Raw genomic sequence first — 16,490 nt, 5'->3', positions numbered from 1 at the left:
TTGGGTGCCAGGGTTTGGCCTCAGGCCTCTAGCTGTTGTAATCTCTTTGTGTGTTTCTTAGCCTCTGACCCGGGAGAATATCTGTGAAAGCACTGAGTGTCTGTTCTGCAGTAAATAGGGAGAGAAAAGTAATAACAACCACACAAATATACACAAACATTCGTATTTCCAGTATTACAAAAAGACACCAAGCCCTGCAGCTTTTAAGAAATGCATCACAGTTTGTCAGGTTGAGTGTGTAGATCCTTTGTGTGTGTGTGTGTGCATGTGTGGTGAACGTCCATCAAAGTGATGTGAATGTCAAAACCAAGGGAAAAAATGAGTTTTAGACATCTGTGGTGTTGTGGCAGTGAGCGCAACCTTTGTGAACCAAAGCAAGGTGCGCCCCTGTAGGTGAATGTGTTTGTCAGCACTTATCTCAGTATGCAGGCTGGACGTTTCAGTCAAGGCTCCCCACTAATCTTTGCGACAAGCAGTGTCACCCTCCAGTGAGTAATATCTTAGGTGGAAGAGGAGGGCGCACTGTACAAAATATTTGTCCTCATCCTGTCCTTGCCCTGCCACCTCTGTGCTGCGATACAGGGTGTTTGCGCTGTCATGTGTCTGCATCCAGCTGATTTTTTTTATTTTTTTGTCTTTGGTAAAACCCCACACCCACATACAGACCTTGCTAATGGTTGCTGGCACAGGCCTCCCCTGCCAATGTAGGACAGTCTGCTTTACAAAGTAACTGCGTGGGTGTCTCCTTTGTGTTTTTGTTTTGGCATAGACCTCCACCCTCAACCCCGTGGCTGTTTCGCAGTGCAAGTTGCAACCTGACTCCCTCCCCTTTAAGTTTGCAGTGTTGAAACAGTGCCAGCTGAAAGAGCTGCAAATTTGCCATACTTTGCCCCCTGCCTGATGCTCCTTCATTCAAATCAGCCCACTCCTCAGATATTTAGGAAATATATAAATAAATAAAACACGAGAGGCAGAGGCATATTAATATTTTTCAGACATGAGTTCTTTTTAGCCCGCAGCCTGATTGACAGATGTAGCACTTTCCAACAGAGGGGTGTAAATGTAAAAAATATATAAATATTAATAAGCGAATGAGCAAGACGGCAGAGTTTGCGGCCTGCTGGAACTCCATGGGAGGTGAGATGTTTTCGGTGGAAGAAGAGCTGAATGTTTCAGGGGGATAGAAATGCAATTACCTTACGTCTGTTTGCTGATTGGGGCTTAAATGCCTACAGGGCCTCAGTGTTGGAGCCAGAGTTCAACTTCTTGACAGCAGATACACAGACCCACTTAATGATACACCCGTATCTAGTATGTCTCACATAGATTAACATGGAAAACATTCATGTTATGATGCTAATACACAAGCATTTGCTCCTGGTGTAGCATAGTTCTGACTATGGTGGTGCCTGTAGGCAAACAAGGAAGCAAAGGTACATGCTGTACTGTAATTTAGCAAGACAAAAATTACAAGAAAAGGATGACTATTTGTGTCATATGTGTGTTTGAACTGTGGGATGATAACCCTGATGACTTTGGTCTTGTAGTTGCACTCAGATAGTGTAATAAATTGTATTTGGTTTTTCCTCTTCCTCACATTTACATACACAGTTTATCCAGTGAGTGTTGTCTTGGTATCAGCAAGCCCTGAACCTACACGCCACCATAATCCTCTCACCAGTGTTGTGTCTGTTTATTTGCTTGTAGCTGTTTCTAACCTTCTGTTTATGCGGTCCTCAACAAGTATGTGTGCATTTGCTGGGGTGTGCGACTACTCTGTTTTTATTTATTTATTTATTGGTTGCTATTTTTTTGTTTGTGTGTCTGTGTATTTATTTAGATTGCAGGGTAGGGATGCATTTTACTGTGACGCACTGTGTGCAGTATTAGATTAGATTAGACAGCATGGCACAAGCACTGTAATGATGCACCTAATGCGTGTTTCTTTTGTCACTGTTCTGTTTCAAAGGAAATTGATTCTGACAAAAATCCCACGGGTGCTATCAGCAGTGAATGGAAAGGAGCAATTAAATCCAACGTGATCTTGAAAACAACAGCCTGTGTATGGTCCAAACCAGGCTATGATTTTAAACAGCAGGACATCTGTTTGTAATGCAAATACAGAGCCCAGTGGTGGTGGCTGTTATGCCCACCCTGGCTAGGGGGTCCGGCACACTGGAGCTGGCTAATTACCTCAGCTCTTTAGATTAGAGGGCAGCCCTGCATAAGAGAGAAAAAAATCTCTATCTCTACCTCTCCTGTATTCTCTCCTATTACCCCCGTGCAAAGGTTTCATTTGAATTCATGTCACACAAAAGTCCCACTCCATACCCCCATGCATGCCCAGGATAATTGGGTTGAAAGCTTCCTCTCTTCCTCCACTCTGCCTCCCCTTGGTCTAAATAAATAAATAAGAAGACAATGGCTATGTGGCTTTCTGTAGAGAGGGTAAGAAGAGCGAATGAAGAGATGAGAGAAGCCTGGAGCGCAGGGACCAGTTATCCCCTCTTATAATCCCGGCCTCCACTGCCATTGTCCCCTGTGCCACATGGAATTTACATAAGGACCTGTGGTGCTGGCCTTAATTTAGCCCTCCTCCAGCATCTTCAAATATCCCCCAACAAGCTCAGTCCTTTTATCCATCAGAGGAATCATGTGTCCCTCGCTGCTGCATTGATGGACACACTGCTGAAACCGAAATTCCTAAAGTGCTACTCCACGGATTAGATTTATTGTAGATTAAATGGGGAGAAATCTGTTTGAGTACACACAGCAGGAGAGCCAGAGAAATCCCCAGCTTCTACCTTTGAACCCTTTCTTGACTACATTAGGTGTTTTTTTTGTTTTTTTTTTTTTTATGTTCGCTCATTGGTATGTAAGTTGTATCTTGTTCTCAATATGCCATAAACTCAGGGTTTAATTTCGTACACTTAGCTTAGTGTGTTTGTAATTTGCATTTGTGCACTCACTGGTGTGTTTCTGTGTGACAGAGGCTCTCCTTGTTTGATAATGACCCGGTGTTGTGTGTTTCACTGAACACTATGCAGGTTGAGAGGCTATCTCTGTGATAAAAGGCCTACCTGAGGGTGATTAGATGCAAGGCCACAGTTGTTCAACAGACCACCCGCTGCTGTTTTTTTTTTTCTTTTCTTATGTTAGCACGTATCTGGTTGTGTGTAACAGTGTGTGCGTACTTGGCACCAAAGTGTAGCAGTGTTGCACCCCTGTGAGCCCTCACAAGTGAATGACACCAGGCTTCAGGGCATTCTGACTCTGTTTGTTCTGCAGCCTCCACAGGGACCTCCATTAGCTCCAATTAGCTTTCACTTGCGCTGGCCCAGACAGATGAAGCTGCACATCCCATTTCAATAGCCTACATAAATGATGCATGCATTCATACTGCGTTGCGCACACGTCATAATGCATAAGAAGACATTTTAAGGATTGTCACCTTAAACATTCACTCATTTAAATTCAACCATGGTGTGTACATAAAAACAGTTCTATTTCTAATCGGTTTCTTTTTTTCCCCCCTCAGTGCTGCGAGATGACTTCAGACAAAACCCGACAGACGTGGTGGTGGCAGCAGGAGAGCCAGCGATCCTTGAGTGTGTCCCTCCCCGAGGTCACCCCGAACCCACCATCTACTGGAAGAAGGACAAAGTGCGAATCGACGACAAGGATGACAGGATCACTGTGAGTGTCATTATGTTTTTTTTGCTCTTGTCACAATTTTAGTCACTGTGATCTCATTTTTCACTGCAATATAATGTTCTGCATCTCTATGGAAACAGCACAACCATGGCTGGAAGTACAAAAAAAAAATGTAAAAATGTCCTTCGTGCAGCATCACACAGTTAAATGCTATAATCATGAAGAAGAAATGAAACTTTAAATACTTTCCTTTTTTTTTTTTATTTTATGAAAAAAACTAATCAATATTTTTCCAGTGCAAAAATTGTGGCTCTACATACTAGACATTTTACTACCAACATTTTTACAACCTCTTCAGACTAGGTGGTTTTCAGACTATTCTGCACAAATCTAAAAGATATTTCCCCATGCTGAATGTATCTTCAACAGGTATCTGATAATGTGCTTCCCTTCTGAGTATGCTTTATTTTCTTCTCAGTGTCTCCTGGTTGTTTCACAGGCATGTTAAACAATTGATTAATTATCACAATTTTAAGCTTAGATTTGGTTATTTTTGGAAATCACACCTGAGTTACTTGAATAACCATCAAAAAAGTTTGTTTTACTCTTTTTTGTTCTGATAAATAATATACTTATGGCATTTATTTTAAAAGATAAGAAAGCAAGAATATCACTTTCAATCTGCCTGGTGAGTTTTGAAGTTTAAAAAAGTTTATTCTGAAGTGTGGAACTTTTGTTTTCTACTTCTTACAGTAAGATTAATTACACAAACACTGCTAAAATGCGATGTTGATTTATGCATTAAAGGTCAATCACTTTCATTTTCCCCGAATTCAGAGTTTAGAACATCAGAAACTTTATTTGGATGCCATGGACTTTGCAGAACACTGGTGTAGTGCACGCCATCGCTACAGTTGCTGTACTTTAAGCTCTGGCAACCCAGTCTTTGCAGATTACCATAAAACACATATCTACTGGTGAACTAGCACAGGCATGTCACCACACAAAGCAGATTGAAACTCGAGTACACTACAAAATTTAGAGTGCTTTACATGTCACTTATAAGCTTAATTAGCATTATGTGAAATCTTTCAGTAAGAACTTGAATGGTCGTTCATTTTATATGTCAAAGTCCTACAATCCAGCTTTAACATCTATTTTAAGAAGAGATATAAATAAGAAAAACTACTGTCAAAGCAAAGACGAGTGCATGAAAGAGAGATAGTGCAGCAAACTGAGAGACCAGCTGAAATTCAAAATGTATAATATATAGTTTTTTGTTTTTTTTTTTTTTTTTTTTTTAAATAGATTCGAGGAGGAAAGCTGATGATCTCCAACACTAGAAAGAGTGACGCTGGCATGTACATCTGTGTGGGAACCAACATGGTGGGAGAAAGGGACAGCGAGACGGCACAAGTTACAGTGTTTGGTAAGCTTTATTTCTCCGGGTCTAATAAAACTAGTTTCCACTTAGTCATATTGCGGAGTGACATCCATTTATGTTGCTGTATGTCCTCAGGAAATACTAGAAATACTTTATGACCAAGAGTTCTCACAGCTGGGTTACGATTGAAAATGCTTTTTGCCACACACTGCCCACTGATATTTGAAGTTAGCCATTAAGCTGTAATGAGGTTAAACAGAGTCAGAGTGACATATAATGGATGAGTCAGTTGAATACGCCTCAGTTCTTTTATAGCCAAACAATTGTGGGTTCATTTAATGCCTTAGAGTTATTGATATATTTCCTTGCTTTAGTAATGATCACATACGAGCAGACATAACAGTTGATCATAACATGCTAATGAACAGCATATGAGTGATTAGAGGAGAACTTTTGATAGGGAGAGGCCACTGTGAAGAATCATGCATGCGCTGGTACTTCGAGCCAAAAGCTGGCATACTAAAATTATGTATTTCTGTTTCCACCCTGCAGAGCGACCAACCTTCCTCCGGAGGCCCATCAACCAGGTGGTGCTGGAAGAGGAGACGGTGGAGTTCCGCTGCCAGGTACAAGGAGACCCCCAACCCAATGTACGCTGGAGGAAAGATGACATTGATGTTCCTCGTGGGAGGTATGTACTTTGACTATTATATGCTTTGAGTATTCTCCAAATGGATCTGTTTCGAGGAAAGGAAGTTTCATATAACAGTGATGAGATTATTTTTCCTCTTTCCTCTATGTTGAATATGAGCAACCAGTTTAAAGCGGGAGTGTGCCTGTGCATGCCAATCTGTGTTAAGTACCGGGTGTGACAGACTGCACTTAATGCAAAGAAGCTGTAAAGGCACTGATGTCATTCGGAGTGACTGTTTCAAACTAATGATAACTCACATTGCCTGTTCTCACCTGGTGTGGCTGCCAGGAGCCAGTAAATACCCATATTAGGCTATACACAGTGCACATTACACATTCAGCTGAAAATTACTCCACCCATGGATGCCCCAGAAGTCAGGAGCAGACCGTGTCTCGTGTCAAGGAAGGGGTCTGCATGACAACAAACAGATATTGAGCTAGACAATTAAATGTGAGTGACAGGTAAGTGGGCAGGGAGGCTGAAAAGCAGACATGTAGAGGAGCAGAAAAAATCTGCCACGTTGTAAAGCAAACAGGTAGAGACAGAGACAGATAAGATGACAGGAGATACAAAGGGACAGAATATAACAGCTGACGTGACCCTCAAGTGTCAGTGTACAGGTGCAGCTGTTCGGAGAAATATTTGGCACACACGCTTCAGAAACCTGGAAGATAATCACTACCTTCTATACACATTTAACCCCATTCAGTCTGTATCCTCACAGACATGACACATGCTTTCAGTCACACTTGCAAAAACAGAAACCAATTTAAATAAAAGCAATAAAAGTCTGTAATTTGCAGAGAAAATGCCAACACCACTGCCAACTGCAGCCTGTCTAACTTCCTGTAAAAAAAAGCCACTGATGTTATAGTGATACTGTTCTTATTGGGTCCTGCATGTCGGCCTATTGCTTCACTGTGAGTCACTTGACTCAGAGTCAACAGCAGTGTCATTGTCAGGAGTGGACTTCAAAGAGACCAGTGTTCTGTCCCCAGCCAGCAGGCCAGTCACACACTGCTTGGATCACCTCATAAAACATACACTCAGTGGACCTGACATCTCTCAAGGCTAGCTGCAGAGCTGAGTGTAGGCGGGTTGTTTGTGTCTGATAAGGATTTGGTTCACTGGGCAGTGGGACATGAGCTCCGTGCCAAAGCAAACACATAAAAGTATTTCACTCATGTCTTTGATAGGGAGTTGGCTCTGGAAATGAGTTCATTTTGTACACTAATTAACAGATTTATAACGGAATAGGATGAGTGTCATGTGCCTGCGTCCTTGCTAACTGTATCATCCCTTTGAAGTTTGGCCTTATTTGGATACGGTACACATGAAAAAGATAGTGCCAAAATTAAGGCACGATAAACATTGCAGTGTTTCTAATTACAATGAGAGAACTTTTGTTTTTCTCGCTATATTTAATTCTCCCAGTTTGCTTTGAAGCTAAAAAGCAATTGCGAAGACATAGAGGATATTTTAATTCTGACATTTTCTGCTGCCTTTGTTGCCTGCCAAAATGAAGAGTCCCTGATATTATTAAGTGACAATCTGTTCCTGCTTTCTCAACTGCTTATCCTCACTTAGTAAACATCAAACAGAGTTTCTCTCTGACTGACAGAGGAATTGTTAAAAATTTCCCAAACAAAAATTTCCAGTTTGATAACTGGCAAATGCTCTGAAACAAAGAGATAAAAACTCAGCCATTGTGTCTTCACACTTTGGGCCTTTCAGCTGTACCAGTAGTGATCTCCACTATAGGAACAAAAGATGACTGAAGATCAAGCAGTTCTTTATGCAGTGGGGAGTGGTCTTTGTTTGCTCTTTATCTGAAAAGGTCACACTGTCCTTATTATTATGATAAGCCGTGGAAAGGGAGAGACTTAGCAAGACCTCTCCTCTTTACCATCAAATTGTTTCAACTTGTCTGTGCTGGCCCTTTTACATGCCTGTGTCTCTCTGTGGATGTATGTGTGTTCCACTTTTATACAAGGAAGAAGGGAAATGGAGCCTCAGCTGAGTAAACAGGTTGTTAATATGCTCAGCTGCTCCAGCAGCCTCTCAGGTAAACACACTGGCACATAGACATAAAGCACGCCAGAATGGCAGTGGCTTCAGTCTCTCTGGGATGGAAGAGGAGATAGAGACAGAGAAAGAATGGTTTCAATTAGAGGACAAAGACAATGGTTCTGCTCATTTACCTCTTTATGAGTATTTTTCTATGTTTGCATGAAAACTAAATCACCAAGAATCATATCTACTCTATACTTGTCAAAAGGCTTTGATACAGCAGTGTAATAAAACAGATCAAATCCATTTTTTCAGTGTACATTATGATGAGAAATCCCTCGAGAGATCCCTGTGAAACCATTAAAATTACAGTCTGGCACATGTCAGAGTAAATAGCTTGAAACTGTAAATTAAAATGTCAGTTAACAGCAGGTTCACCATGATGATACAGAGTTCAGATATGCTTTTATCAGCTAAGGAAACATTTACACTGACTCTTGACTTTATTCTAAATAAGAAACGATTCAGGTTAAGTGTCATTCATATTTCTGTTTGCATACTTTTACTCTTCGCATAAATCTTCCTAAAAATTTACATAAACCAAGCTTGAACAAGCTTAATATTCCAGGACTAGTAGATGGTTGCAAAACTCGTCTCTCTAGTATGTTTTTCACCCAGTGCCAAGTTACAGGATCGGATTCTTTAAGAGACAAAGATCTGAAGTTGAAATTAGGGATGTGTCTGCTGAAAAACTGTGAGTATTTGAGGTTTTACTTATTACCAGAGTACGAGTAGAAAATCACTGTCACTCCAGGCAGGATTAAAATTACTGGCTAGGGCATGTAATATTTAAATACCCAACCTCCCATTTATAAATCTGGTTCAAATTGGGCTCACTCTTTTCACCAGTATACATAAGATTAGATCCAGATGCTAGCAGCGTGACTTCTTCTGGAAAAACCTTTGGTATCTGTTATCAAGCAACCGGTTTTCAAAATGTATCTAAAAATACTGCAAACGTTCTCATAGGCAATAGAATATCTACAGTGTTCTTCCATAATGGGGCTAAAATTGACATCTGCCACCATATTTGTTTACTTAATTCTCATCTGATTACTTATTTGTGAAATTGTCTTAATGTGGAAAAATATCAGTATCAGATTAATATCCGTCTGTCGAGCATCTCTGCAGAATCTCGGGGAAAGCCCACAATTGCTGCTCCCGCATCAGAGCACCAGGAGAGGAATACTGGAGAACTCTCAAAATGGAAGAGATTCTACTGCAGTCTATGAGCCTGAATGAAAAGACTTGGGCAGAGCGTATTATCTCCCACTACCTACTCGCTCAGTGTGTGGCCCACGTGTTCCCTCCTTTGGTTTCGCGCTCCCTCCTTATTTGCTGTGGAACCTTGTGCCCTCTTCTGTGCCTTATCAGAGCCCCTTTGGTCTTGCAGTCCATCTGTATTCAGGTCCCCTGTCCCTGTTGACCTCCACAGCGCAGCCCCCCGCAACATTCAGCAAAAAAGCCTTTCTTTCTGACTCAATTCCTTGGTGATGTGTGTGTGTGTGCAGTGTGGGTTTGCGTGTGATAGAGGTGTGTGTGGGTCATTCTATTTGAGAGAGCCGTTAAAGCTGATGTGACAGGAGCGCCTGTGTTATGCTGACCGTCCAGTTTCAGTGATTTCTCACCTCTGCAACTCAGCAGAATGAAAAGACGGCTGGCTATGGTTCCTGTCTCCATTACTTCCCTTGATATATAAGTGGATACATCTGGTATTTATGAGTGCATGAGTAAGTGGGGCTGGTGGCAACAGGATGGTCAGGATTATATTTACCTTGAAGGTTTATTGACACTGATTGTGTCAACAACAAAGTAAGGTGAATAAAATAACTCTCATTTTTACAGAATATAAATACAGTGAGTTGGCATTCATTAGGAAGATGTGCAGCTCTTCATTTATTATGCATCAGTACTTTTCATTTATCTTCACGGAATAAAGAAACATACTTCTCTACTCCAAATATCTCAGCTTATACATTTAACTTTCTCTGTGTTTTTGGTATTTGTGAATCATTTGTTCTTCACAGGCAACACATACACAAAGATTCACAGTGATAAAGAGTTAATATGGCTTCCAGATTGGTCCGTGAGTTATACTGGTGCTGTTTCTTTTTCATTCGTTGCAATATTGTTTCTGTAAAACCATGATGTCCGCTCCAAACCACTTTGACTAATGCCAGGCTCAGACTACAGAAGTTTGAAAATCTGCAGATTTTGAAATCGGGTTGCATTACACACATATGGAGAAACTTAGCAAATATTCTTCCCTCTAATCTGAGACATGCACACACTGTAGGATTTGATAATAATGGTGCATCACACACCACAGGGTATTATGATTATCATGCCGGGGGGAGCAGCCAGGGAGCAATGCACCACTTTACGTGATCTCATGGAGAGCTGGATGTAAACAAAAACTAGCTGTAACACTAATACATAGTTTGCAGTGAGAAACAAACAATAGCAGATAGGTAAACAAGTCTGGATGAGAAAATTTGGATGGCAGGGGGATATTTGGTCAGCATTAGTTGTGTATTCTTCAGCGACAACTGGTGGTTCCATTGAAATAATATTTGTGGCTCATGTCAGCTTCAAAGGCTAGAATGTTTGCAACCTTTGCAACCTCCTCTGTTCTAAGCAGTGGTGTAATAAGCGTATCCATCCAAATTTTCCCTCCTAAATATCAGACATGATAGACATTAATCGGGTCGGCCCCATAAAGTATGCAAGCAGTTCAGGAGGTTTAAGACTGCATCTGTAAACCCTTCACATTACCAAATAATCTGTGCCAAACATTGGTTCAGACCAAGATCCCATACTGGATTTCTTCTTCGATTGTTTGCGAGGGGTGAAACAGGGATAAATTGGCTCAAAACTCCTGCAGTCTGAGCCCAGCAGAAGACTGTTTTTCTGCCACCATTACTGTGGCACTGAAAAAAGTAACTCTTCTTTAAAAAGGCTAGGATCAATTTTTCCCCCACAAACTGCCTCAACATCATAAAGGTTGGAATCTTGCCAAGCTGTCCTGTGATTAGTTGTAGGATGAAGTGATGATTGTCAGTTGTAGTAATGTGAAGGCCATGAACCTGAAAAGCCATGAGAGGTGCCAAGGACCAGCAGGAGGGGAGATCTGGCTAAGGGCCTTACAGAAGCGAGATGAGAAACGATAGTGGCTAATTGATTCCCTCTTATAGGTGACAAGGCCTGGACAGGTAGACTCCAACTCCTTTGATCAGGATGAGGTGAAGTAGCAGTCAGATGGTGTGAAACTGGATCAGACTGTCAGAATGAAATGGAGCAGAGAGGGGACTTTGTGTCAGAGCAGTCAGGCCAGAGAGCAAGCTGGAGTTAGTCCTTTACTGTATCCTGAGGCTGACTCATGTGCTCAGAATTGGCACACAACCCTTGAATCTACCACCAGTCTCCTTCTCATGTACTCACAGAGGCGAGGCAGATAAGATCCTCTCACGTTGAATCATTTTGTAGACACACTCACGTAACTAAGAGATAAGATTCTCTTAATGCGAGTGAATTGGCACGAGTCTGAGGGTCGAACACGGGTGAATGTGTTCCTGACAGGCAGTTTAAAGACAAATTCTCTAAGATGATCTAGAGGATTTGGGAGATGTAGTGCTTTTTAACTGTGACCAGTAAAGTTTTGGTCTCTGTAAAGCCTTCTCTGTGCAGCAAACACAGGAAGAAAAAACGTGGCTTTGTTTTGGCATTTGCTTACATTCCCATCACTCCTCATCTCCCTGCATGAGCGACTGAGTCTGCATATGTGTGGATATGTGTTCGGTGATTTTATACTTTGTTCTCTGTGCGAGTGTGTGCTTGTGTACAGTGTTCCCTCTCTCACTGAAAATGAGTTAGAGTCCAGCAGGGTGAACTTGGCTCTCCTGTCCTTTCCACAGCCTTTCTACATGTGCAATTACATTCCTCCTCTAATGGACAACAGAGCTCTCCCCCAATCCACTCGCAATAAAGAGCTACTGTTCCCTTGCTGTGTGTACTTACATGTGTGTGTGGCCAAAACTGCCTCTTATCCTTGAGTATTTCCACTCATCTTGTCATCTAGGCTGATTCCATATGGGAAGTTGATTACAGATTGATTGGGCTCATGTCCCTCTAATAAGTCATGGACCAGCCCGAGGTTCTGATTTGAGAGATTGATGGACACAGAACCAAGAATAATAACAATGTTGTCCAGTGTTTGCATACCTTGAGTTCTCTACACTGCAAGGGCTCAGTCAGAACTGTGGGAATCTGAATGAGCACATGAATTGTTAGCGTTTGTATGACTAATTACACTATCTGTATCTTCCACCAAGTTGATAGTATATGTACTCCTCAATTTACTGTATGCTACAGTAGTGGTAATGTGACTCTTGGGAATCAAAGGGTGAATTGCCATGGAAGTCTAACAATAAATTCAGAGAATTCTATTGACTTTGTTGATCCTCTGAGGTTGACATACGTGGTTTTGAGTACAATGTGTCCACAATATGTGGAAGATTATCAGGAAATTTCGTGCAGACATTAATGCTACGGAGCAAATTAATTCTCATGACGTTTTATCTAGTGGCAACACCAGGTCAAACTTTTCACTGAATCTCAGCTTTTCTTTGATAATTAAATAATTAGAAAACTCATGACATTCTGATGCACTATATTTGGTGCTAATTAGCAAATGCTAACATGTTAACACACTAAACTCAGTATGAACATGGCAGACCTTATACATGCAGATGCTAGCATTGAGCTCAAATCATTGCTGTATAGCACCTCAGAGCAGCTAGCATGACTGCAGACTTTTCTACAGATCGTCTGTATGCTGCTTCTGTATTTCTTGAAAAATTTGAGGTTTGACTCTTGTGTGGAGTCCAGAGTGAAAAAAAGCCCTCAAACTACACTGGACTGCAAACATATTTTCATTAATACAATTTAAACGGAGGTACAGTAAGTCAAAGGAAGCCAGCAAAATGCTGAAAAAGCCTTGGTCGGTGAAGAGCTGGTTAGGGTTGTTGACTGAGAACACTGAGAGCAATTTATTTTTTCACTTGCTCTCATCATCATTTGTTAGGGAGTCACTGGGTTTCCCATAAGCCCTAATTTGTTCCTGTCACTCTTTTGCTCATCTCCACCCCGTCTTGCAAGTCAAGCGTTCATGCTGAGCTATCTATCCTGTCTGGAGGGCAAGGTATGGAAGGATGATCTATCTATTAGCATGTTTGTTTTTCATCTGACAGTAGGCATGTCCCAAAAGGTGCTGTCTCATTCCTCGGGATGCCACTCACTTGCTTTCAACAATAAATGCTTTATTCTCATCCCCCACCACTGCTTGAACTGTACATCCCCTCTCTCTAGAACAAAGCATTCAGTCATGACTCATTCAAATAATCATTATGGCTTCTTAAGTACCTGTGTGGAGAGGTGGAATTGGCATAGTTGAGGAATGTACTTCAATAAAGCTGCCTTTGAGTGCTTGCTCAGGAAATGTCACAACAGCAGGTAGAAAAAAAAATAAGACATGGATAGACAGGATAAATTAGGTTTGCAGCTGCCAGTGGCAAACAGCCATGAGTGCACCTGATGGTTGAGCTGAGGGGTCTTTCCCGCTCAGAGGGAAATGGACCATAGCATACTGTTACCCTAAAGTCACTTCAGAAACTATTGCTGTGGATTTGTTGCCATATCCAATTGTCCAGTAAGCTATCCAGAGTAAACATTATCCTGCTTCCCAGTTAACGGTGTAATTTGTCTTTTATAGTGAATATCAAAAAAAAAAAAAAAAAAAAAAAAATCCCTGTAAGAAACCAAAGCCAAAGATGAATTTATCCCACTAACAAGTTTCATCTGTACAGCCAAAGCCTACTATAGCTTATTCCTTTGTGCCATAAAGCTCTATTGTCATCTAAACCTATTAAAAAGACATAAAAGAGTCATATGACTGCTCTGGGTGGTATATTTCTTCATTACAGTGAACATGGTCAGTGTAGTTTGTTCTTAACTCTGTGCTGGCATTTTCAATCTCTGAATGGTTAGCTGTGTGTTAGGCAGACGTCGCTGCTCTTGGTTCTTTTATGTGTTTTTAATAGTTGTTGGACTGCAAGTTTGGAATTTTATGGCACATAGGCATACACTGTAATAAAAGGGTAATATAATGTCAGGCTTTTTTTCTTTAAAGCCCCTCTGTGCTTTTGAAAAGCTCTCGCTTTGCAGACTCCAAGTAGTAAGATCACAAAGATACCGTGGCAGACTGCAGTACAGAGATTGAAAAGCAGTGCTTAGACCACATCAATTTCAGGACTGTATCATTTTTCCAATCATTTAAAATTTTCTGTAATCATACAGACAGAGTCTACACAGGGGCTTTAAGGGGGCACCATAGTTTCAGGTTTGAAACAGCAGTTCTTTATCTGTTCATCTCAACTCTGCTCGAAGTGTCTGTGATTGACAGACTGTGGACAGCAGAGGGTTGTCAACCGGACAGACCAGCATCATCACACAGCACGGCCGCCCCCACAATCTACTTACACTCTGCCAGACCAGCACCTTCTTCTATTACAGACTGGAACAACAAACCAGACCAGCATCATCTCCCTGTCAGCTTTTATACAATTCACACAGGCCCGCAAACACACACAAACACGTTTGACTACTACTATAGAACTGATGTAACTTTACCTAAATATAGTTTCTGTATCAGTTAGTTAAAATACCTTACAGCAAGAAGGTAACTGTATAGATTCATTGCAGCTGTGCATTCATGTAGCAGCCATGCACATGCACGCACACGCACACGCACACACACACACACACACACACACACACACACACACACACACACACACACACACACACACACACACCCTCTTAAGTATGATTTAAACATATATATACACACACGGAGAAACATCTCATGAATATTGTACGGGTTTTGAGCATTCCAGCTGAATGCATACCTCTCTGTGTGTACTGTGTGTCACTGCTGAATAATTGATCCTCCTCCTTGCAATCTCCATTTGTCAGAATGAACAATTGTGCTCCGGTGTTTCTCTCCAAGAGGGAAGAAAGCCTTTAATGTCTGCTGCCAGACAACTCAACAGGCATGGATGAAAACTTGTTGAAGCGATTTTTTTAAAAATTTGTTACATCATCAACTGTATTTACAGTAGTTGTATTTAATGATGAACAAGAAACTCTGCTTTTTATTTACAGATATGAGATCAAGTACGACAAGGATGACTATGTTCTGAGAGTGAAAAAGTCTTCTGTTAATGACGAAGGCACGTTCACCTGTGTGGCGGAAAACCGTGTGGGCAAGCTGGAGGCCTCAGCCACTCTCACAGTCAGAGGTATGAAATGTCTTGCACAGCTGACACATAACATACAGAGAAGTCATGGTCCATTGAGGTTATTGTTCTTGTATACCAATATGAGGTTTAGATTGGCAGTTCTCTCCAGATTTTCTCCTTTACACAAATGGAAATGCAGAATGCTGACTCCCATTGCCAAGAGAGATGTAGACAGTCTATGAATCTGTTTAATTATTTACATTTCCAAGTGCAGCGTCGACACACTCTGTCACCCTCCCCCCCGTTGTGGTGGTCTGCTAGCTCGACTACCCTCCACGCTGTAACCACCCAGTCAGCAAAGCCATTTCACAGATTACTGGTGCACACCGTCACTACCACACCTGGGGTTTGCAAGGTTAATAAAAACATTCTAACCATAATTTCCCTTTTTTTTCACCACTCTTCTTCCCATTAAACCCAAGTGTATAAGGTCCCTGTGGAGCACTTTCGAGCAACACAGGGGGCCAAAAAGGAGGTAACACAAGGTCTGCGCTGACTACTCATTCTACCTTTTTGGAAGCTACATTTGTGAGCGTAGCGTCTTATTGTGAGGACACACACAGCAACACCGGGGGGACACGGGGAGCAACCACCTGCAAGGATTCATCTTTGGGGGTCTTTTTTTGACTGTGGGGATTTCACAAGTCTGGATGTAACCTACAAGCTGACTTACTGTCTTGAATCTTTTTTGTTTATCAGCAGTTGTGATAAACACACCTTTGCCTTGCTATTACAAACACACACCACCCATAGAATTGTAGATTTCATTAATGCAGACAGAGAAGGTTTGGTAGTTTATTTGTCTCTGAAGAGGAAAAAAAAAGATGAGTTCCACATTAATTTAAAGACAATTACAAATTTTTGGCCACCAGTGGGTGCTCTCACCAGACTACCGGTATCACTTGGGGGTCTGAGAGTCAGATGCTTTGAGATCATCCTCATAACTGTCCAGTGGACAGTGGACAAAAGCTACTGGATCCTCTGTGTCATGCTTACACTGTGCCAGACTTGTGCTGGCCCCAACACAATTCATTCATTCTGATTTTGATTTTCCTTTGTCTTATTTTGTTATGTTTGTTCTGTTCCTCTTCTGTTGTTTTATATGTTTGTGTGTCTGTGTCTTAATTCGTTTCTTTTGTGTATCCACTCCACCATTGTTGTGTCTCCAGCTCGCCCTGTCGGTAAGTACCCATCCTTCTGATTTGACTCCATCCTGCATGCCTTGTCCATACACACTATTGCATTTGACTGCTTGCCAATCAGCCACCATTGCTTTAACATTACTGTATTTGACTAACATGGATGTTGCATCAAATTGTCTTCTCCTAGA

At 41.5% G+C, this 16,490-nt stretch overlaps 1 protein-coding gene across 14 annotated transcripts in view; it reads left to right on the top strand.

The window, feature by feature from the left end:
* robo2 (roundabout, axon guidance receptor, homolog 2 (Drosophila)) overlaps nt 1-16,490 on the top strand; it is a 270,858-nt gene that overhangs the window by 204,994 nt on the left and 49,374 nt on the right. For 10 of the 14 annotated variants that reach the window (XM_055012027.1, XM_035950225.2, XM_023274733.3 and 7 more), the window contains exons 3-7: nt 3,539-3,696; nt 4,963-5,083; nt 5,591-5,729; nt 15,024-15,160; nt 16,330-16,341. In XM_055012027.1, the coding sequence (XP_054868002.1) occupies nt 3,539-3,696; nt 4,963-5,083; nt 5,591-5,729; nt 15,024-15,160; nt 16,330-16,341 (567 nt within the window). The remainder of the gene's footprint in view (nt 1-3,538; nt 3,697-4,962; nt 5,084-5,590; nt 5,730-15,023; nt 15,161-16,329; nt 16,342-16,490) is intronic. The other 4 variants (XM_035950226.2, XM_035950224.2, XM_035950235.2 and 1 more) reach the window with 1 other exon arrangement.

Source organism: Amphiprion ocellaris, chromosome 7 (assembly GCF_022539595.1).
Source record: "Amphiprion ocellaris isolate individual 3 ecotype Okinawa chromosome 7, ASM2253959v1, whole genome shotgun sequence".
In the NCBI taxonomy this organism is placed as follows: domain Eukaryota; kingdom Metazoa; phylum Chordata; class Actinopteri; family Pomacentridae; genus Amphiprion; species Amphiprion ocellaris.
Note: the sequence above shows the minus strand (reverse complement) of the source record. Positions and strands in the feature narration are given on the sequence as shown.